The sequence below is a fragment of the Syngnathus acus genome, chromosome 21 (assembly GCF_901709675.1).
Source record: "Syngnathus acus chromosome 21, fSynAcu1.2, whole genome shotgun sequence".
NCBI lineage: Eukaryota > Metazoa > Chordata > Actinopteri > Syngnathiformes > Syngnathidae > Syngnathus > Syngnathus acus.
In genome coordinates, this window is record NC_051105.1 from 4,931,267 (window position 1) to 4,951,029 (window position 19,763).

General features: G+C 41.2%; 2 protein-coding genes across 4 annotated transcripts; one reads left to right on the plus strand and one right to left on the minus strand.

Moving 5' to 3' along the window:
- Window positions 1-205: 205 nt before the first annotated feature.
- Window positions 206-7,461, minus strand: slc35a5 (solute carrier family 35 member A5). 2 transcript variants are annotated; one of them, XM_037280780.1, is made up of 10 exons: window positions 7,353-7,461; window positions 5,249-5,391; window positions 5,073-5,171; window positions 4,864-4,997; window positions 4,661-4,728; window positions 4,083-4,274; window positions 3,753-3,953; window positions 3,548-3,675; window positions 1,783-2,051; window positions 206-1,439 (listed from the first exon to the last, which is right to left on the minus strand). In XM_037280780.1, the coding sequence occupies exons 2-10, from the start codon at window positions 5,373-5,375 to the stop codon at window positions 1,371-1,373; spliced, it is 1,287 nt and encodes a 428-aa protein (XP_037136675.1). In that variant the 5' UTR covers window positions 5,376-5,391; window positions 7,353-7,461; the 3' UTR covers window positions 206-1,370. The 2 variants fall into 2 exon arrangements, with proteins under 2 accessions (XP_037136675.1, XP_037136674.1); XM_037280779.1 differs by lacking the exon at window positions 7,353-7,461 and adding an exon at window positions 6,152-6,258.
- On the plus strand, window positions 7,273-18,645 carry f5 (coagulation factor V). 2 transcript variants are annotated; one of them, XM_037280777.1, is made up of 25 exons: window positions 7,273-7,546; window positions 8,516-8,603; window positions 9,209-9,331; window positions 10,016-10,228; window positions 10,294-10,452; window positions 11,100-11,321; window positions 11,388-11,553; window positions 11,883-12,060; window positions 12,131-12,227; window positions 12,311-12,516; window positions 13,026-13,173; window positions 13,237-13,449; window positions 13,521-15,015; window positions 15,081-15,249; window positions 15,328-15,564; window positions 16,014-16,227; window positions 16,337-16,516; window positions 16,579-16,695; window positions 16,785-16,856; window positions 16,937-17,022; window positions 17,097-17,252; window positions 17,364-17,508; window positions 17,583-17,734; window positions 17,809-17,991; window positions 18,069-18,645. In XM_037280777.1, the coding sequence occupies exons 1-25, from the start codon at window positions 7,376-7,378 to the stop codon at window positions 18,213-18,215; spliced, it is 5,337 nt and encodes a 1,778-aa protein (XP_037136672.1). In that variant the 5' UTR covers window positions 7,273-7,375; the 3' UTR covers window positions 18,216-18,645. The 2 variants fall into 2 exon arrangements, with proteins under 2 accessions (XP_037136672.1, XP_037136671.1); XM_037280776.1 differs by having other exon boundaries at window positions 7,274-7,551; window positions 8,521-8,603.
- The last annotated feature ends 1,118 nt before the right edge of the window (window positions 18,646-19,763 follow it).

Genomic DNA, 19,763 nt, shown 5'->3' on the forward strand with positions numbered 1-19,763 from the left:
CGAATTGAGTACTCTAAATTGCCACAAATGTGTGAATGGGAATCTAGGTGTACCCTATTTTTGTCCTCACACCTTATGAGGAAAAATAGTATAAAAAATGGCTGAATGGATTACAAATAACAGTTTCTTTAAAATTCAACAAAGTAAAAGAATCTTTTTACACCAGACTAGAAATAAAACTACAGTAAACCGAATAAAAAAAATGTAATCATAATAATACGCAATTTAACACATGATCAAGAATTACCAGCAAAACTAACATGGTATGTTAGTTCATGATTATGAACATATATCATAATATCTATACAACAGTAAATAGTACATTAAAATAATAACAGGCATCATGGTGAGTAGTGGTTAGGCTGGCTACATTGTAGGCATAATGGATGGATGAATAGAAGAAATAAAGAACATTACAATATTTTAATATAATTAATAAAAAAAATAAAAAAATAAAATGGGGAATTAATTGTCAACAAACCGTTAACTGTAAATTATTCAAATTGGCACCACCACAAAAAATAAACAATGAATATACATTTGAATACTATATACACTACAATTTATTAATTTAATCACTATAAACTATTCACAGTACCATGTATTAAATTTCCCTTTGAACAATGAAAAATAAAATAAAAAATAGGTACAGGTAGTACTGAAAAGAGAAACGCATTAAAATCTGGTTCTTATTCTGGATATTGATTGTGCAGTTGCTGTAGCCAGTGAGCATATAGTTTGCATTTCAATTACAGTAGTAGGCTTGACATTGTGCCGGAAAGTTGTGCTTGAGCAACACGATTTCAAAATGAGTTTCCACATGCATTTGAATGAAGTTTGGGGAAACAAATCCCAACAGATTATTTGATCGGGTTTTTCATGGATTTGTGTTCCTCTTTATCCCGCCACATTCCAAAACCAATGAATGATTTTTAGTTAATTGCAGAGCACAAATGGCACTTTATAAATACTCAAAATGTGACCCACACAAAAAAGTACCATACAGACATTGTGCTTTTAAAGAGTCCAATTTATGAGCCAAACAATCTTCAAGCGCCACATATATTGTGCATCCTCACATCCTGATAAATTGTCTTGCTAATGAAAGTTATCCAAATCTTCCTCCAGCAGCAAAAAATACCCACGTGATTTCCAAAGGGAAAAAAAGAACACAGTGGCAGTACACAAAAAGAAAGCGCGTGTTGAGGTTTGACCACAGGAAAAACAAACGCCTCAGTCTCTCGTGTGTTCCAGACACAGCGTCAATGTCGTCACTCCAGGGTCCAAAAAACCCAAAACCTTTTGCAGACAGCATGTGTGTGGACAATGTGCGTCCTTCGTGAACACTGCAAACAGTGTTTTTCTGTGCCTTACAAAGACGACTCTTCAGAGTCGCTCTCTGTGTTGGCCTTGGTCAGAAGCTCCAGCTCCTCACCATCCTGAAACACAACAGTGAAGGTGAGTCACAACGAAATAACTCCCTAAAAGGGTAGATCAAAAATTGCACTTCGGCAGGGCAAAATAATAATTGAAACTGACTAACACGTTAAGAAAACATCATATATATTAAAAATAACTCAACTATTAAAATTTGTGTCAATGACAAAAAGATCCACTACATTTAGGTAGAAATACATATTTCATAATAAAATGCATAACCAGAAAAAAGTGTGTGTTGTTCCTCCATTAAAAGCAAAAGAAGGCTGTGGAGACAAAATGGCCAATCCCTGCACTTAACCTTCCTGCAGGGAACTTGGCATGTGCATGCGTGTGTGCCCTTACCCCTCTGGACCTCTTTAACACCTCCCCGTTGATGACCCGCAGCTTTTCCTGCTGCAGGCTGTACTCCAGGTCCCGTGGTCGGCTGGCGTTGTAGATAAAGATGGCCAGCAGCACCACGGGAGCCTGCAGGAAAAAGTCCAGAGAGGGCCGGAAGTCGAAGAGGAAGAACGAGAGGGCGGTCACCAGGACGGTGGTGAGCTGGCTCGTCAGCACGTGGAACATGTTGTCCCGGAATTTCAAAATGAAGGCCACGGAGAGGCCCAGGGTCGCTGGTGGACAGGAAGTGTCAAGTTGAAGATTTTAGTTTGAAGGCCATGAGCTGTCCTCTGTCCCATTGAGCCTTGTTACATTATGTTAGGGTTTTTTTTCATCTGGTACTAACTTAATGTATCAGACGAGGATTTCAGGTTTATCAAACGACGGCAGTGCTTTGGAAATACAAGCTTTTTTTTTCTAGCCGTCGTTTGGACCAATTTTTGCTGAGACTTTCGAGCAAGAAATTCGCAAAGATCGCAAATGGGCAGATACGCAACATTTCTTCAAAAATGAGGCTTCCGGCTGTTTTTGAAAGCCATCCGAGTTGAAATTTGTTGTCAAACTAAGCATAAATCAAAGGGAATTAGTGTGTAATTAAAACAACCACATTGCTTTTCGGAAAGTTCGTTCAACCGATGCCAAACGCCATAGACAGGCTAACGGTGCCCAGTTAACCGCCCATAATGAACAATTTCAAACCAATATCAACAGTTTTCATTGTCAATTTTCAATGAGGAAACAGACATGGTTTTTTTTTTACTCCCCCAGTATCTTGCCACAACTTCTGTTTTCGACGCCTGCTTTCCACAATTACAATAACACCATCTGACAATGTGGGTAGGCTACGGGAGTGTTGCATTCACGGTATTTCTGAAATTTCGAAACTTTGTGACCCGAGATACCCTCAGCATCTGTTGAATGCGGTTCCGTTCAGGCAAGCTAGACCAAAAGCTGGGCCTCTTGGGGTTTATTCTGGGCTGCATGTGACCCCTGGGCCGCTAATTGAATAGCTCTGCTCTAAGCGATAAATAATTGAAAACAAACAGTGCATCAGCACATGTAGAGAAAATATAATACAGACATGTTATTTATCCTCAGCAAAACCAAACCACTGAGCTAATTGATTACTGTACAAGTTGCGAATACCAGAAGCAGCCACAATAAATTAATGATGATGCACGTTACTGTTTGAAAAAAAACCCCCCCACTATTTCCCTTATTAGAAACACATTACAAAAATGTATGTGGGGGTTTAATATTCCATATTTCTTTTCATCAGTCATCTGAGCTTTAATGAGACACTTGAGCTGATACGGAGGCTGTTGTGAGTTTGGAGTGACTGCACCACAGGTTATTATCACCCCGGAGAAACAAGTTGTGGCGTTAAATCTCACTAACATATATATTAAATAACTGAGAATATTAACTTATCACCTTGGGAATAAATGATGAAATGTTAGCACGTAACGTTCTTATGTAGCACAAGAGCTACCAGTATCCCTGGTTAGTTTAATTAGGTAGTCTATATCACTTTTCTATCTATAAAGATCCTAACAATATGTCGTTCTTTAAAACTGTGAAAGTTGTTTGTTTGTATGTTTGTTTTAGTGGCTCAAGTATCAAAATTTTACACAATAATAAATTACTCAATCATCAGATCTCTTAAGATTGTGTGGGTGTGGCTAATATTATGGCTTGTATGTCATATATGGTAATGCATGTTACTAACCAGTGATGACCACCAGGGCGAGAGAGTACATGTTGTGTCCATAAAAGAGGCCACAGTGGACAGTGAGGCCCCGAGACTCTTGTCCAGTAACCAGGGTCAGACCGTTAAACAGCACGCCGAAGGCATACCTGCCACAATATAAAGCACAAACAATCAAGACAAAATCAAATTTCTTTTTGTCCCGTTGTCCAGACGACAGGCTCACAGTTTACTGTTCTGAATGAAGATGCTCTCAGTGAGCTGGTCTCCTTCCTTCAGGATCTTCTCATTGTAAATGTTGGCCATGGCCGAGATGAAGCACTGCAGCAGGAGCAGGATGTGGCCCACGCCCAGCGAGCGAAGCTTTCCCACCAAGCTGTCCCGCCAGGCCTGCCCGGGGAGCATCGACACCCACGATGCATTGGCGCTGGGGGATCATACACAGAGTAAAGGACTTTTATTTTGAATCTTAACGAGATCAGTGATTCTCTGGGTAGCAGCATTAGAGGCCCAGGGGAGTGGAACTTGCACTATTTCTATGATGCGACTACGCCACCTGCTGTTCTTCATCTGTTCCATCAGCTGCGTGTACAGCAAGCAGGAGTTGGAAGGCGTGGACAGGGGCCGCAAGCGGATCCCTGCCACAGACCCGCCTGACTTCTGGCTTCCGCCCGACCCCGTCGTCAGAGAGACGATGCACAGGAAGAGTATGACCAATGCCGCCCACTGCACCCACGACAGGCGTCTCCTGGTGGCAGAGAGAAATATTGGAGAATATTCCAGAGGTTATATTAAAATAAATCCTTTATAATACGTCATTAATTTTATACTTTGTTCTTGAATTGCTGTTGCAGTTTTTTTTTTTAACAAAAAATAACTAACCAAATGACTGATCAAAAATCTTTACAGCACAGTATATCAGTTTATTTCTGTTACTTTTAGCTGGCCTAAAATATAATTAGTGTCCCGTTTAGCACTTCATCACTTCATGTGTTGTGTAAATGAAACTCAGGCCACTGAATAAATGTTGAATGTTTTACCTTTTGAGATTAAAAATCAGACATGGCCATGCTAAGATGACAATATGAGATTGTAAAAAAAGGAGGGCCTTATGTTACGGGAAGAGTAACTTACTTGAGGACAAGTCTGAAGAGAACAGCCGTGGTGAGAATAACAAAGTTGGAAAACAAGACTGCCATGGCCTGAGGACGACAACATCAATCAGGATATAATCGAGAAAAGCGACGTACGGTGAAGCTTTTCAAATGGCCACTTTTTGGGATTGCATGTTTGTGTTGTCGCGAGTGGCAACCGATCCACACAAGGGAGGAACTTACAGGCTGCAGGTAGGTCATCACGTAGAAAATGATGAGGTTGTCGAGAAAGTAGAGGAACGCGGGGACAGCCCATTTCAAATAGCTGATGAGTGAAGAGGCAGAAGAGCAGCGCAGATCTCTACAGGAGCGCCCCTCTGAGACCAGATTGAAAATGTTTATTAGCTTTAAGGGGGGGAAAATAATCTCAAGTACAAACGCAAATACTTTACCTCGAATGAACACCCTGATGGACATCATGAGGCAGAAGAGCAGCTTGAGCGCCTCGGCCAGCATGTTGACAGACGCTGGGAGGAAGTCATATGTGTTGTCTGCCCATAGACCACAAACAATAATTAAGAAAGCCTTCGCGATGATTCAAGAACATGTAATTGAATGTTCTCATCACCTGCATTAGCAGCAAATTTAAGCAGCAGGATGCGACTTGTGCCGAGTGTGATAAAACTTAAGCCCAGGGCCAGGGTGTAGGCCGATGAGCGCGTGCACAGGCGTGGGCAGGAACGGCAACACGCCATGCCGGTCGGTGTAAACCTGCGGGACAATAAAATTATACACGCAAAATCACATTTTATTTTAACATTAGTGATGTGGTAGTGTGTTTAGAGTGTTTAATAGTTGTTCACTGATACAGCATGAAACTTGAAGAGTAAAAATGAACAATATATACATACATATATTCAAAATGAATCACATTGTTTTTAAATTGTAGTTCAACTTTTTTTTAAACCGGCAGCAGAGTCTTTCTTGTATGCCTTGACAGTCTTGAGATTTCATCAAACTCTGCAGACTCATGACACCTTGTGTCAGATGGAGCAAAGCAACCCCACATTATCAGGCCTGGACTTTGTCAGTTTTTCTTTTCTTTGCATGCTCCATTTTTGTATTTCTGAACATAGAGCTGGAGTGCCTTATTTAAAAAGCTGCCGATCTATCCCATCTACCAGAAGCCGGACAAAAGATTGATAGCACATTTTAAACGGTGGTATAGCAAAAACATTGATGGCTGTGAAAGAAAAAATAAATAAATGATTGTTTTCATCTTCTGATTAAAAAGTTACCAAACTCATTACTATTAATTCGATGTAAGGTAAGTAGCCTGCAAAATATAGAAACCTCGTTGTTGTTAAAAAGTGTAGAAATATGGCAATTCTGCAGGAGAAACATAAATATACTTTCGCTAAGGCTGCTTGGCGTTCAAGCGCCGGAATGAAATGCTTTCAATGTATAGATTGCCAAGAAGATGGAATGAGATTACTATGTGAACAACAAAAATATTTTAAGCTAAACGAACCTGTTTCGCTGTAATTTAGGACAGTGTAGGCACCATAGCTCGAGTAGTCAGATGGGCTCGGAGAGCTTGCGACAGACACTTTATGACGTTACGCTACGGCAAGTCCATATAGACAAACTACACGACAACCCATTAAATTAAAAGTCACACACTCCAGTTTCCTTATTACTCGTCATACACATGGTAATGCACAAAAACAAATATATAATTGTGACTTCAATATTGAACTGTAATGTTGTAATTGTGCCTCAATAAATAAGTCAGAATGTGTTCTTGTTTTCTTGGCGTTTCTTCATGCAGATCAGAAACTAACTGTACTGTATTAATCAGATCATCATTATTTAAATCCAAAAGATGTACTCAGGTTAGATCTCTTATCAATAGAAACATTTGTATTTTGGGAAGACCACAACTGTTTGCAATTAAACAAAATTGCACTTGGATGAATTTTTGGAATATGTTGGAGTTGGTGAGAATCGGTATGTTGGAGTTGGTGAGAATCGGTCGACGAATGTAGAAGTTGTAGAATTCCCAAAAATTGTGAGGAATAAAATATGAGAATAATAATCCATCCGTCCATCCATCCATCCATCCATCCATCCATCCATCCATCCATCCATCCATCCATCCATCCATCCATCCATCCATCCATCCATTATCTGTACCCTACAAGGGTCGTGGGCGTGCTGGAGCCTATCCCAGCCGTCATCGGGCAGTAGGCGGGGGACACCCTGAACTGGTTGCCAGACAATCGCAGATAACCATGAGAATAACAATTCACACAATAATGAAGTGAATGGTCTAGAATAACATGTGTGAAGGCCACAGCCTTCACACAATAATGCTGCTGCCAAAAGAGTGTGCCAAAAGAATCATTTGAAATGTACAGGACAGTAAATAAGACTAGTTTTCCTTATTCATTCAAATGTCTTTTTTCTTCTTTAACTACTATAAATAAATGAAGGTATATCGTCGAGGGTTACTTGTAAAAACACATACATTGTATTTGTCACTGGAGTGCACACAAGGCTTCAATTAGAGTAGAGAATAAATATACATAGTTCATTGCCCTGCTGTGTGTATGCATCAGGGAGAGATAAAGATCCTGGTGGACTCTTGTGTCACACACTCTCACTCGTGCACACACTCGCCCTCATGTACACTTCACTGCTTGAATAGTTTTAGAACAGAGTGGACTCACTATTAGGAGGATCACACTCAGATATGAGGCTTTGTATCTGGACTGGAGATCCGGGTCTCTTTCCCGTCCTCCTGCTGGGTCTACTGGCCTCCTGCTCTGTCCAAGTGGGAGCCAACCAGCAGGACCAAACCAGGAGAAGGCACTACTACATAGCTGCTGTGGAAATAGACTGGAATTACAATGGCAATGACACGCACAGGTAGGTGTGCTAACAACTGTTCCCAATTCACTATGACATTGTTAATTATTGCAATGTGGCATCCAAAGTGGACACACGTGTTCCGTAATGTTGGTTGGCAATTTTTCGCATCAAAAAATAATACTCTCCAATTGTTACTGTTATAATAACTTTACTCAGCAAATAGCTTTAAATACTAATTGTCATAAATCTAACAGAAAGTTAACCGCTGTAAAAAATATATCATAATAATCAAATAGAACTACTCACCATTAGCCAGACATGATTCACCTAGTGCCGTTTTGCAAGAACCTATTTTGAAAGCTCATGTTCTATGGTTGTTATCACACGTCACTGTTACTGTTACCCTCCTGTAGTAACATCACAAAAACACAACAAAAATGAAACACACTTGTTAAAAGACTTCACCGGGTGCAGCACTTGTGTTGCATATGCATCTCCTTATGTGAGCGTTCATCTTTTATTTAAAAAAGTTATTTTAAAAATGCAAGCAGAGAGCAAAAACACACACATTTTGACAAATGAAATATACAAAAAATTAGGGGTCTTGTGAAATTAGTTGAAATATTCAAACTAAAATTGTTAATGTGTTTCAAGAAATCCTCTGCCATCATTAGTGTACTTTAGATGCTGAGTGGGATTTCCTTCATAATGATGGTTCTGCTTGATCTTTGAGTGATTGGAATCTACAGAGTCTTCTAGTCCATTCGTGAATAGTATGTGTGTGACTCCATTGTATTTGTAATTGTCAGTCTTAATACAGTATAAATGAAATTGATTTACTCATCATCAACTTTTGTGTAGTCTGGTATCGAATCTTGTAAGTGATTAAAACAGTACAGTCTGTCCTGCTTATATAGTATCATTGCTGTCGCTGATTGCATATCTTATGTTGATACAACACGTGCGGACAGCATGGCTTTTTCCCCACTGAGGTTGTTTTTTGCTTTGTTTTGTACTATTCTTCAGATTCAATCCCACATACAAGAAAGTGGTTTTCCGGGAGTTTGAGAAAGACTTCACACAGCCAAAGGTTCATGATCCCTCATTAGGTAACACATATGAAAATGTACGTGTGTCATGTCATTTTGGACGACCATAGAAGATAAAAAAATTATTATGTGGGAGGTAAACAGTAGAAAACTGTAATATTTACTGAGCAACTACTCAAATTCCAACATTTTACAACTTCATTGTTATTATTATTATTATTATTATTATTATGGTTTTACCCCTCCCACATGCTTCAAATAGCTTTGTACTGCCCGGCTTGATTCTTTCAACTGGGCTTGAAGATCTGCATTGTTTTCGTGTTTCATTGTGTTTACTGTTTTAATGTCATTTATTTTAACAGTTTGTTTTTATGTTGCTGGGGTCGTTGCTCTATACATAAAGTTGAGTTGAGTAGACCAAAGGGTTATAGCATTGACATTTGAACATGATTGAAAGTATTAGTATATTAACTAGATATTATAATAAATAAGTTAGATTGTTGCATCCTATATTTTCAAGAATATTTTCAAGTATTTGAATTTGTGTGGCCCTTCAGGGCCCTGATAGGAAACAATGCTGTCAACTGAGTCAGCAATTATTCTGCAGGAAAACCATGTAGTATATGTTTATGTATATTTTAAGTGTACTTTTTCCATGCCCGCAGGTTTGCTCGGACCAACGCTGAGGGCCGAGCAGAACGAAATCCTCGTGGTCACTTTCCGAAACCTGGCGTCACAACTGCACAGCCTCCACCCACACGGCATTGCTTACGGGAAGAACTCCGAGGGTGAGTTCCTGTTGAACCAGATTGTGGTGGACCACTATGACATGCGCGTGTGCGCGTGCATGCTTGGGTTTGTGTGTGTGCTGATCATGATGCAAGTCGTAGTTCCAAAAAGCACACAAAGTTGAACAGCACAACAAACAAGGTTGTTTGTCTTGTTTTAAAATATTAACCCGCGCAGGCAGATGTTTAGACGAGGCAGTACTGAAGTCCAACATGAGGAGCCTTAGCTAACTGCCACTAGGGAGGAAATTCATGAGACATGAAGCCAGACAGAAGATTTGTCTAAAATGTTGCCGCGAGGAGGGAGCTAAAACAAGCAAACAGCATCTTGGGAAGATATAATTCAATATCACTTGAGTTCTTCTGATACTGTTATTGTAACGCTGTAACAAACATGCGCTGATTCGACCTTAGCTACCTATTTAATATACTCAAAACATAAATAACAAACCAAATAAATAAATGAAGAAATAAACAAATGAATAAATGAGGGACTAAGTAAATAAAAGTATTATTATTATTATTATATGTGGGTTATTTGACCAGAAAAATCCACTAATTAGAATTAACATTAAATATCTTGTCTTTGTAATGTATTTAATTAAATATAGAGTTGAAAGTGAACACTGAACACTCCCCTCAATACTCTTTGAAAGTGATTGGTGTCATGTGATGTTGTTGCAGGAGCGCAGTACTTTGACAACACGTCTCAGAAAGAAAAGGAGGATGATGTGGTGAAACCGGGCAACGAGCATGTATACTACTGGGAGGTGACACCCGATGTTTCGCCCAAGCCCGATGACCCAACCTGCCTCACCTATTCATACATCTCCCACATAAATTTGGTGGAGGACTTCAACTCCGGCCTCATTGGCGCATTGCTCATCTGCAAGAATGGTGAGATTGTGGGAACATTTGACTTTTGGAGTGCAAATACCTTATGGATGACTTTGTCGTTGCAGGCAGCTTGGATGAGTCAGTGATGCAGGCTGGTGTCAAACGAGAGCTGGTCCTACTCTTTGGGGTCTTTGATGAGCGAGAAAGCATCTATAAGCCAAAGGACCACTCCTTAGACCATGTCCACTACACCATTAATGGCTATACCAAGGGAGCACTCCCTGGTAAGACATACTAGTTCTAATCGCACGAGAAATACTGATAAGAACAAGCTCACACCAATAACTGTCAGGAGGAAATTCCTTGGTGGAGGTAATCATAACTGGGAAGAATAAGAGGATTTCACTTATGATATTCAAACCTGACAAGAGCAGATGATCTGGTGAGGAAGTAGAATTCAACACAATCCAAATTATTTGGGGACAAAACAGGATTTGTTGGTTGTTTGGATTTAATTAACTTGGACAGTCCGGGCTTCAGAGCGCTTTTTTATTAGCTGTGTGTATTAAAAAAAACCATGAAAATAGTTACAGCTGTTTCATACTGAATCAAATGTCAGTTATACATTAATCTTTAAAAAAATATAGAAAAAGGATTAGTGTGAAATCCATTCATACATTTAGTTTATGAACCTCATTCCAATTTAATTTTTTATTTTATTATTTGAATATGAATCAGGCCAATTGAAAACCAGATCGATGTGCTCCTGGCAGTACTTTGGACACCACTGCTTTAAATGCTTACTCAGCAAGAGTCCCTGATTTGTTTTGAGGCATATTTCTTGAATTCTCGAATTAGACTCAAAATCATTTTGGCTTTGTAGATACATTTCAGTCCAGTATTGTGTAAATCAGCATCAAACTGTTTGCAGGTTTGAGCGTTTGCGCGTATTCCTCTGTGAGCCTTTACCTGCTGGCCATGAGCTCCCAGCCAGAGCTGTTCTCGGTGCACATCACCGGGCAGGTGCTGCAGCACATGCGCCACAAGGTGTCGTCCCTGGGCCTCATCAGCGCTTCCTCTACCACCGCCAGCATGGTGCCTGTGCACATAGGCCGTTGGATGTTATCCTCGCATGTGCTCAAGCACATTGAAGGTTAACATACACATTAGCATCAATATTTCTTAGCGGATGTTGGCTTGACAAAGAAACGCATTGCAGAGGGCATGCACGCCTTCTTGGATGTGAGAACGTGTGAGGGCATCGAAGCACCACGGCGGAGGATAACCCCTGCGCAAAGACGCGAAAGCAGGGAGTGGAAATACTACATTGCTGCCGAAGAGGTCGTCTGGGACTACGCGCCCGACATGCCCGAACATATTGACGAGTAAGACATCAGCATTCATAAATCATGATACGTGCTTGACCGATTCAGTAAACAGTAAATTCAGTAAAACACAATTGAAAATCAGCAAGATATTAGTGAGCGTCAAATAATATAAAATAAAAAAAGAATAAAGGATAAACACTACAAGTCTTTCCTGCATAAAGCAAGCGGACACAGTTTTTTTGGTAAACTTTCTATAGTGTTTTACATATATATGAATATGGCAAATGTTAAAAAACAATACGCTGTATTATGCTGGATTGGAAGTTCCACTGTTAATATGAAGAAACCTTTACTTCTAAATATGTCTCCTCGTTTTTTTTATGTAGGAGCTACAAGTCCCAGTACCTGCAGCAGTCCTCAACCCGCATTGGCAGGAAGTACAAGAAAGTCGTGTACACGCTGTACAATGAGTCCTTCACACAACGAATAGAGAATAAGCAGAGAAAAAGTGAGCTTGGCATCTTGGGTCCAGTAATAAGAGCGCAAGTCAGAGATGTCATCAAGGTAAACCCACATTCCAGGAGGAAGACCATGTCAATTCAACTTACAGTTCACCAAAATTCCCCTTGAACAGATTGTATTCAAGAACATGGCTTCCAGGCCGTACAGTATCTATCCACATGGACTGACAATCGCAAAGTCAGAGGAAGGCGTGAACTACCCGGAAGGAGGTACTGTGTTTTCCCGCAAAGTCAAACATTTCTGAAAGAACTGTCATACAAACAATTAAGTGATACATGTCCATGTTTACCAGGCAACAAGACGCATGCAGTCCAGCCTGGCGAAACACATACATACATTTGGAGGGTGGCCGAGGAGGACGGACCTTTGAAAGGAGATTCCAGGTGTCTAACACGGATGTACCACAGTGCCGTGAACACGCCACGTGACATAGCCTCAGGTCTGATTGGACCTCTCCTCATCTGCAAGAGCCAGTCGCTTAACCTCAGGAATGTGCAGGTAAAATTCCAAGTCTAGGCCAAGTTTTTCACTGTTCATCAAAAATTGTCACAGAACAATAAAATGTGTTCTTTGCATTAACCTGAGGAGCAGAGGCTGAATTGAACACCTTTTTCCGAATTTCGGGCAGCACATTATTTGCCCCAGTTGTACAGTGGAGCTAAATTCACTAGAGTGTGCCGATGCGGTCACTCAGATTTTGAAAATCTTTTCTGAGTTGATTCCAGCGAGGTCTCTGAGTGGTGTTGACATGTTCTCTCGATGTGTGCATTGGTTTCTTTGGGTACTTCTAACAAAATCTTAAGGTCCATTTCCAGGTGGTTCCATTAACAACATGATTTGGATTCAACTCCTTGGCTCTATGCTGCTTGAATGCAAAGAACAAACCCAGATTAGAACGTACCATTCCAAACCATCCTTCCAAACCCAACAGAACTGTACTGCTTGATTCACTACAATTGTAAGACTTTGCAAATTGAAACTGCTGACAATTGATTGGTGTCTAACAGGTCAAATCAGACAAGGAGCAACAGGCCGCGTTTGCTGTGTTTGATGAGAACAAAAGCTGGTACCTGGATGACAACATTCTGCATTTCTGTGATCGATCCCGAGTAAACAAGGAAGACCCCGACTTTTACAATTCCAACGTCATGCACAGTACGTCAAGCTGTAAACTTACAAGATATGACTGTTAGTTGATTGACATTCATGTTCCAACAGCTATCAATGGGTATGTGTACGAGAGTGGGCCACTCTTGGGCTTCTGCAACGGTGAAGTGGCAACGTGGCATGTGTCCAGCATTGGCGCACAAGACTATATTCAGACAGCAACCGTCTACGGCCACTCATTTGAACTACACACCCGCAAGGAAGACATCCTCAGCCTCTACCCCATGACTGGCGATACCATTACAATGGGGATGGCAAACATTGGTCAGTTATCAATAACTATAAATTCATACACACATTTAGACTGAATCTGTTCCCTATCTTTTTTCGACCAGGTGTTTGGCTTCTGGCGTCGCTGACTTCCCACGAGACAACCAAAGGAATGCGCTTAAAGTTCCAGGATGTTAAGTGCTTCCGCGACCGCGACTATGAGTACAGTGACTATGACTGGCCAGGAAAGATAGAATTTGATGAGTCGAACCGCGCGACTAGGAATGAAAATAAGAAAGAAGAGGAAGTGAAGAAGCCAAAAGAGCCTGCCCCAAGCGCAACGGCGATTGATGACTACACAGAGATGCTTGCCAGTCAGTTAGGTCTCAGGTCATGGAAGAATCAAGCTTCAGTGGATAGTGTGGAGAAGCTTGACTTGTCATTCCTTGACTACGATGCTGTTGATGTGCCGGATGGAAAATTAACAATCCGGACAAAAAATTCAATATACGGTAGCATGACGCAAGACAAAGGCCCAAAGAGCAGTGCTTCTGGGTCAGCTTCAAGTCTTGATAATCAAAGCACTTCCAGGACGGATAAAGCCACACTTTCTAACACAACAGCTTCATTTAAGTTTGGGAACATATCAAACAAAGCGGCCAATCGGACTGAGACAACATTTGCAAGGTCAGCATTAGAAGCTGAAGAATTGAATCAAACCTTAACCAGTGACAATCTGACCGCTATCTGCCTGGAGTTAAAATCCAAAGAAGAACCCTATTCTAGCCCGAGCAACATTACAACCTTGGGTAACCAGAACAGGACTGGAGTTGATACTGTCCACAGAGCTAATGCAACTAATGCCCTTGAGTCAAACTGTACATCTCTCTTGAATAAAAGTCACACCTCAAGTGTCTCACAGCCCATCAATGCTACAAGATCAGATGATTTCAATGGTTCAGCAAGCAATGAGGAAGTGTTTATATACCTCAAACAAAACCACACGGAAGTGATTAAAACCACCTCAGTGAGGACAGATAGTCACAACTGGACTTATGACGGAACTCACAAAAAGGTACCAATGGATATTCCGGACCCTTTGGTGAAATACATCAAAGAAACACCAACATCCAAAAAGAAACCCAAGTTAAAGAGGGTCAATGTCCAACAGCGGCCACAGAAGGGCCAAGGTATGAAAACGAGAAAAAGAAAAGTATACAAGCCCGAGGTCACAAGCGGTTTACCCCTCTCTCCTCGTGGATTCAACCCTGCCATCACCCCAAGGGGGTCACGTCCCGCTTCAACACAAGTCTTCTTAGATGAGGAGGAGCTCATTAACTTGCCTGTGGTAATCGGTGTGCCCCGGCCAGATTTCAGCGACTATGAGTTTTATGTTCCAGGAGATGGGCCTGACCTTTCATCTTCCGACAAGCAGGATTTGAACGCAGACGAATATGAGTATGTAAACTTCAAAGACCCCTACAGCGATCATCAAGACATTAAGAACTTCAACATAGAGGAGACCGCTAAATACTACTTAAAACACTCAGGGCTGAATGTCAAGACGTACTTCATTGCTGCAGAGGAGGTTGAGTGGGACTATGCTGGCATTGGACAGAGGTAGGCTCAGAGCTTGTAGCAAACCTTTGATGAAAGTGTCAAATGATCTAAATCTATTCCAACAGAAGGCAGGAAAAATCCCTCCAAAACAGCCGAAACACAAAGTTCAAGAAAGTAGTATTCCGAGGTTACACAGATGGATTGTTCAGAACTCCTGAAATCCGAGGTGAAAAGGAAGAGCATCTTGGTATCCTGGGGCCCGTCATCAAGGCTGAGTATGGACAAAGCATCATGGTAAGATAAAGGCTGTTGTTGTGATGTTGTGTCCTTTCAAGCTGTTTATTGTCTAATATACGACAATTCTATCGGTAGGTGGTATTCAAAAACAAAGCCAGTCGTCCGTTCTCCTTACACCCGAAAGGGGTTACCTATACAAAGTGGACAGAAGGTCTGTCCTATGAAGATGGCTCCACGCCCTCGTACAAATATGATAATGAAGTTCCACCCAATGGTAAAAACACATACATTTGGAAGGTCCCCAGAAAGCATGCCCATAATCCCGATGAGCCACACTGTCAAACTTGGACCTATCATTCCGGCGTTAATCCCGTGAGTACTTCAGTGTGGATGGATGGATGGATGGATGGATGGATGGATGGATGGATGGATGGATGGATGGATGGATGGGTGGATGATGGATGGATGGATGGATGGATGGATGGGTGGGCGGGTGGGTGGATAGATAGATAGATAGATAGATAGATAGATAGATAGAGAGAGAGAGAGAGAGAGAGAGAGAGAGAGAGAGAGAGAGAGAGAGAGAGAGAGAGAGAGAGAGAGAGAGAGCGAGAGAGAGAGAGCGAGAGATAGATAGATAGATAGATAGATAGATAGATAGATAGATAGATAGATAGATAGATAGATAGATAGATAGATAGATAGATAGATAGATAGATAGATAGATAGATAGATAGATACTTTATTGATCCCGGGGGGAAAAATGGATGGATGAATGGACGACGAGCATGAGGATGTTTTTAACTTGTATTTCTTTTTAGGAAAAGGACATACAATCTGGCTTGATTGGACCTTTGCTCGTGTGTCCAGAGGGCACTTTAAATAATGTGACAAACACGAGGGAGTTTGCGTTGCTCTTCATGACTTTTGATGAGTCGCAGAGCTGGTACTATGAGGAGAACCTTGGAGAGATGCTGCGTAAAAGACGAAGAAGAGTTATGGACCCTATCCTCAAAGAGAGCTTCAAGTTCCATTGTAATCAAAAATCCCGCGATATGATCATTGGGTCTAACAAGTCAATACTCAGATTGATGTAAATTCAATGGGAATATTGATGAAATGCCTATGTATGATGTTTCTACAGCCATCAATGGTATCATATATAGCCTTAAGGGCCTGAGGATGTATACCAACCAGCTCATCCGGTGGCACCTGATCAACATGGGCTCTCCCAAAGACTTCCAGAGCATCTACTTCCACGGACAGACATTCCTCCATACGACGACTACCAGCAACAGACACGCAGTTTATCCGCTGCTTCCTGGTAAACAAACATCTTTCTAGCGAAACCTAATGGCTTCATACAATGCTAACTGCTATGTTCAGGAAGTTTTGCTACCCTGGAGATGAATGCATCCAAGCCTGGCCTTTGGCAGCTGGAGACAGAAATTGGCTTCAACCAGCAGAGAGGGATGCAGACACTCTTCTTGGTCTTCGATAATGGTATGAACTACTCAATAAAACCAACCTGCCTCTAGTACATTGAATGCTATTACTAGATTGTGATGTGGTTCTTGCATGTGTTCTCTAAGACTGCTTCCACCCCTTGGGCTTGGAATCAGGCAGTGTGAAAGATGAGCAGATCACAGCCAACAACACTCGAGGTAGTCGCAGCACAACCGATCGACAGCAGTCAGAAGTACAAAGTAAGACAGGATCTCACATAGTATCTCCAACTTGAAAGGATACTGGGAGCCACATCTTGCCAGATTGAACAATAAAGGCAAATACAACGCATGGAGCACAGACCAGAGCAACCATTTTATTCAGGTATACCCAAAGGGATACGATCCACGCAACTGTAGATACCATCTGATACTTGCCTATCCTTTTCTGGAGTATAGGTGGACTTTCAGCGTCCCGTGGTGATCAGCCAGGTGGCCACACAAGGAGCCAAGCAGCTCTTCCAATCCCAATTTGTCACCAATTACTCCATATCCTACAGCAATGATCGCAGGGGATGGATCCTCTACAAGGGAGATAGCATATACCCAATAAAGGTTGGAAGGATTTGAAACGTTACACTAACCGATACTTCAACATGATGTCATGCTCACGGTGCATCAAAAAGAGAAGAGAAAAGTGTCTCTTAACATTGTGGTATCACTTAGGTGTTCACTGGGAACCACGAGGCCTATGTGACAAAAACCAACACCTTTTCACCACCGGTGATCGCACGGTTCATTCGGCTCCACCCTCTGCGTTGGTTCAACATGGCCACAGTGCGCATGGAGTATTACGGCTGTGAGCTCGATGGTAAGATTTTGAAACATGCCCGGATTTTAGATACTTCAGAATGAGGTCTTTATGGTCTACTGCCATTTGGTCAGGCTGCTCAGTGCCTCTAGGGATGGAGAACAGACTGATCGAGGATCGTCGCATCACAGCAAGCTCTGTGAACTCCAACTGGTACTTTGGAGACTGGAGTCCTTTTTTTGCTCGCCTGAACAAACAAGGAGCTGTCAATGCATGGCAAGCAAAGGTAAGGGACATCTAAAATTCCCGTCATCTCAAGGACCTCAAATAGTGATACCTGCTCTGTTTTTGTTCGTGCAGAACGGAGACATAAAGCAGTGGCTTCAGGTGGAGCTGCCGGAGGTTATGAAGATAACAGGGATTGTCACTCAAGGAGCCAAGTCTCTGGGGAAAGAGATGTATGTCACCTCGTACACTCTAAGGTACAGTGACAATGGAATCCACTGGCACGACTACACCGAGGATGACGACGGACCAGCTAAGGTACTTCAGTGGTGGTGGATGAACACTCTCCATTGGATTCTAACCCAACTCTTCAATACTGTTTTGTCCAAATCCAGATCTTCTTTGGGAACACAAACAACAATGAACATGCCAAGAATTTCATCTACCCTCCCATTTTTTCTCGCTTCATCCGAATCATCCCCAGAACGTGGGTAGGTTCTATCACACTGCGGGTAGAGCTGTTGGGCTGCAACTTTGAGTGACATCACCGATCTCACGCAGGACATCCATCCGTCCGTCCGTCCATGCATCCATCCATCCAATTTACAGTATTTACACTGTCTGACACATTTACACATCTGACAGCTGGGTTGCCAGATTACTTCTGTAAAAATACAGTAATCATCTTTATAACATAGTAACACATTTTAGGTGGTAAATTGAGCAATCCTTTTCTGGTGAACTTACCCAAACATAGTGCTAATTTAAAGCCTTATTATTTTAGTAAGATTTACTTGCACTTGTCACTTATGTGAAATCACAAGTGGTAAGATGCCTACTGAGCCACCACATATGTCACACATATTGTACCAATGGAGTCTTAATGTGCTTAATTCTATGGTTAATCACAACATTTGTATTTTTCCATGTACTAGCAGTTGCCTCGTCAACCTATTAAACAGTGAAAACTTGGCTGCAGAGTCATTGTTCATCATACCATCCACAGTATAATAAAATGCACACGTACCAACCTTGCCCAACACACTCTTAATACAAGCAGTAAGTAAGTAATACTTCTTATATAATATAATATTTAGCACACCTTGATTTATTAGACAATGCTTTTTTTCTTTGCCAGTTGTTTGCTTTTGTCATCCTGTTGCCTGTCTCACTAGCTCACAGGCAATATTACAAAATGACCATCACTAGTTTGGGTTTCGAATGTGGCTCATTTATGTCATATTTCCGATGCAAACATACATAAAGAAATCTTGACGTGGATGGAATGATAACCAATGTTAATTTGACACTTTGATGTTTTGGCTGTATCGTATTACCCTTACTATTATGGTTTTACTATGTGTGTACTGTACTACGATTCTTTGTTAATTGTGCAGACGGATATTATTCTTTTAACATTCTTGTATTTTAAAATGTACGTTTGTGAATTGGTATTTAGATTAAAAAATATTATTGTGAATTAAACTCAGTTTCACTGTTTGTCTATTTACCTTTTTTCGGTCTATTTTGGACACAATTTACATACATATATGATACAACATATAGATTTTATTCATCCACGAAAATAAATTGATATAATGTCGGTCGTGATAAAGGCTTTTTAAGAAAATACATTTCAACATTGTTTAAATCAAAATGAGAAAGCATGAGTGCATGAATACTAATGTATTCTCATGGGGGCCTCAGAGGTGTGATTTTTAGCACCTCTGCTTTTAAGACTCATCGGTAGGCAAGACCCCCAGGCCCCCCAGAGCCAACAGTCCTGTGCAGCTGCAAACACACGGCATGTTTATCCAAATGCTGATAGCATTAGAGCGGGCGCTGGAAGTGCAAAAGTCTCCGCTTGGAGGTTTATTGAGAGCTGCTCAGTTTTAAAGGTGGTGGGCACTCTTATTTTAGAATTATTATCATCCCACCAGGGTTATACTACAGAATTGGAGTGACAGAACTGGGGTCACACATCTTAGGGTTATTTCAATATATCACCTGCATCTGTTAACGGATGTAAATAAAATGGTCAAAATGTAACAGTCCAATCGTAAGAACTTGACCTTTAAACTGAAAGGTCA

Bases quoted from the DNA above. Each gene is read 5' to 3' on its own strand.
- slc35a5 (XM_037280780.1), bottom strand. From the start codon at position 5,375: ATGGCGTGTTGCCGTTCCTGCCCACGCCTGTGCACGCGCTCATCGGCC. The intron at 4,275-4,660 runs GTAAGTTACTCT...CTCTGCCACCAG, and splicing joins CTCTTCAGACTTGTCCTCAA to GAGACGCCTGTCGTGGGTGC. The intron at 3,954-4,082 runs GTGGCGTAGTCG...ATGATCCCCCAG, and splicing joins GAACAGATGAAGAACAGCAG to CGCCAATGCATCGTGGGTGT.
- f5 (XM_037280777.1), top strand. From the start codon at position 7,376: ATGAGGCTTTGTATCTGGACTGGAGATCCGGGTCTCTTTCCCGTCCTC. The intron at 11,322-11,387 runs GTTAACATACAC...AACGCATTGCAG, and splicing joins TGTGCTCAAGCACATTGAAG to AGGGCATGCACGCCTTCTTG. The intron at 15,250-15,327 runs GTAAGATAAAGG...TTCTATCGGTAG, and splicing joins AGTATGGACAAAGCATCATG to GTGGTATTCAAAAACAAAGC.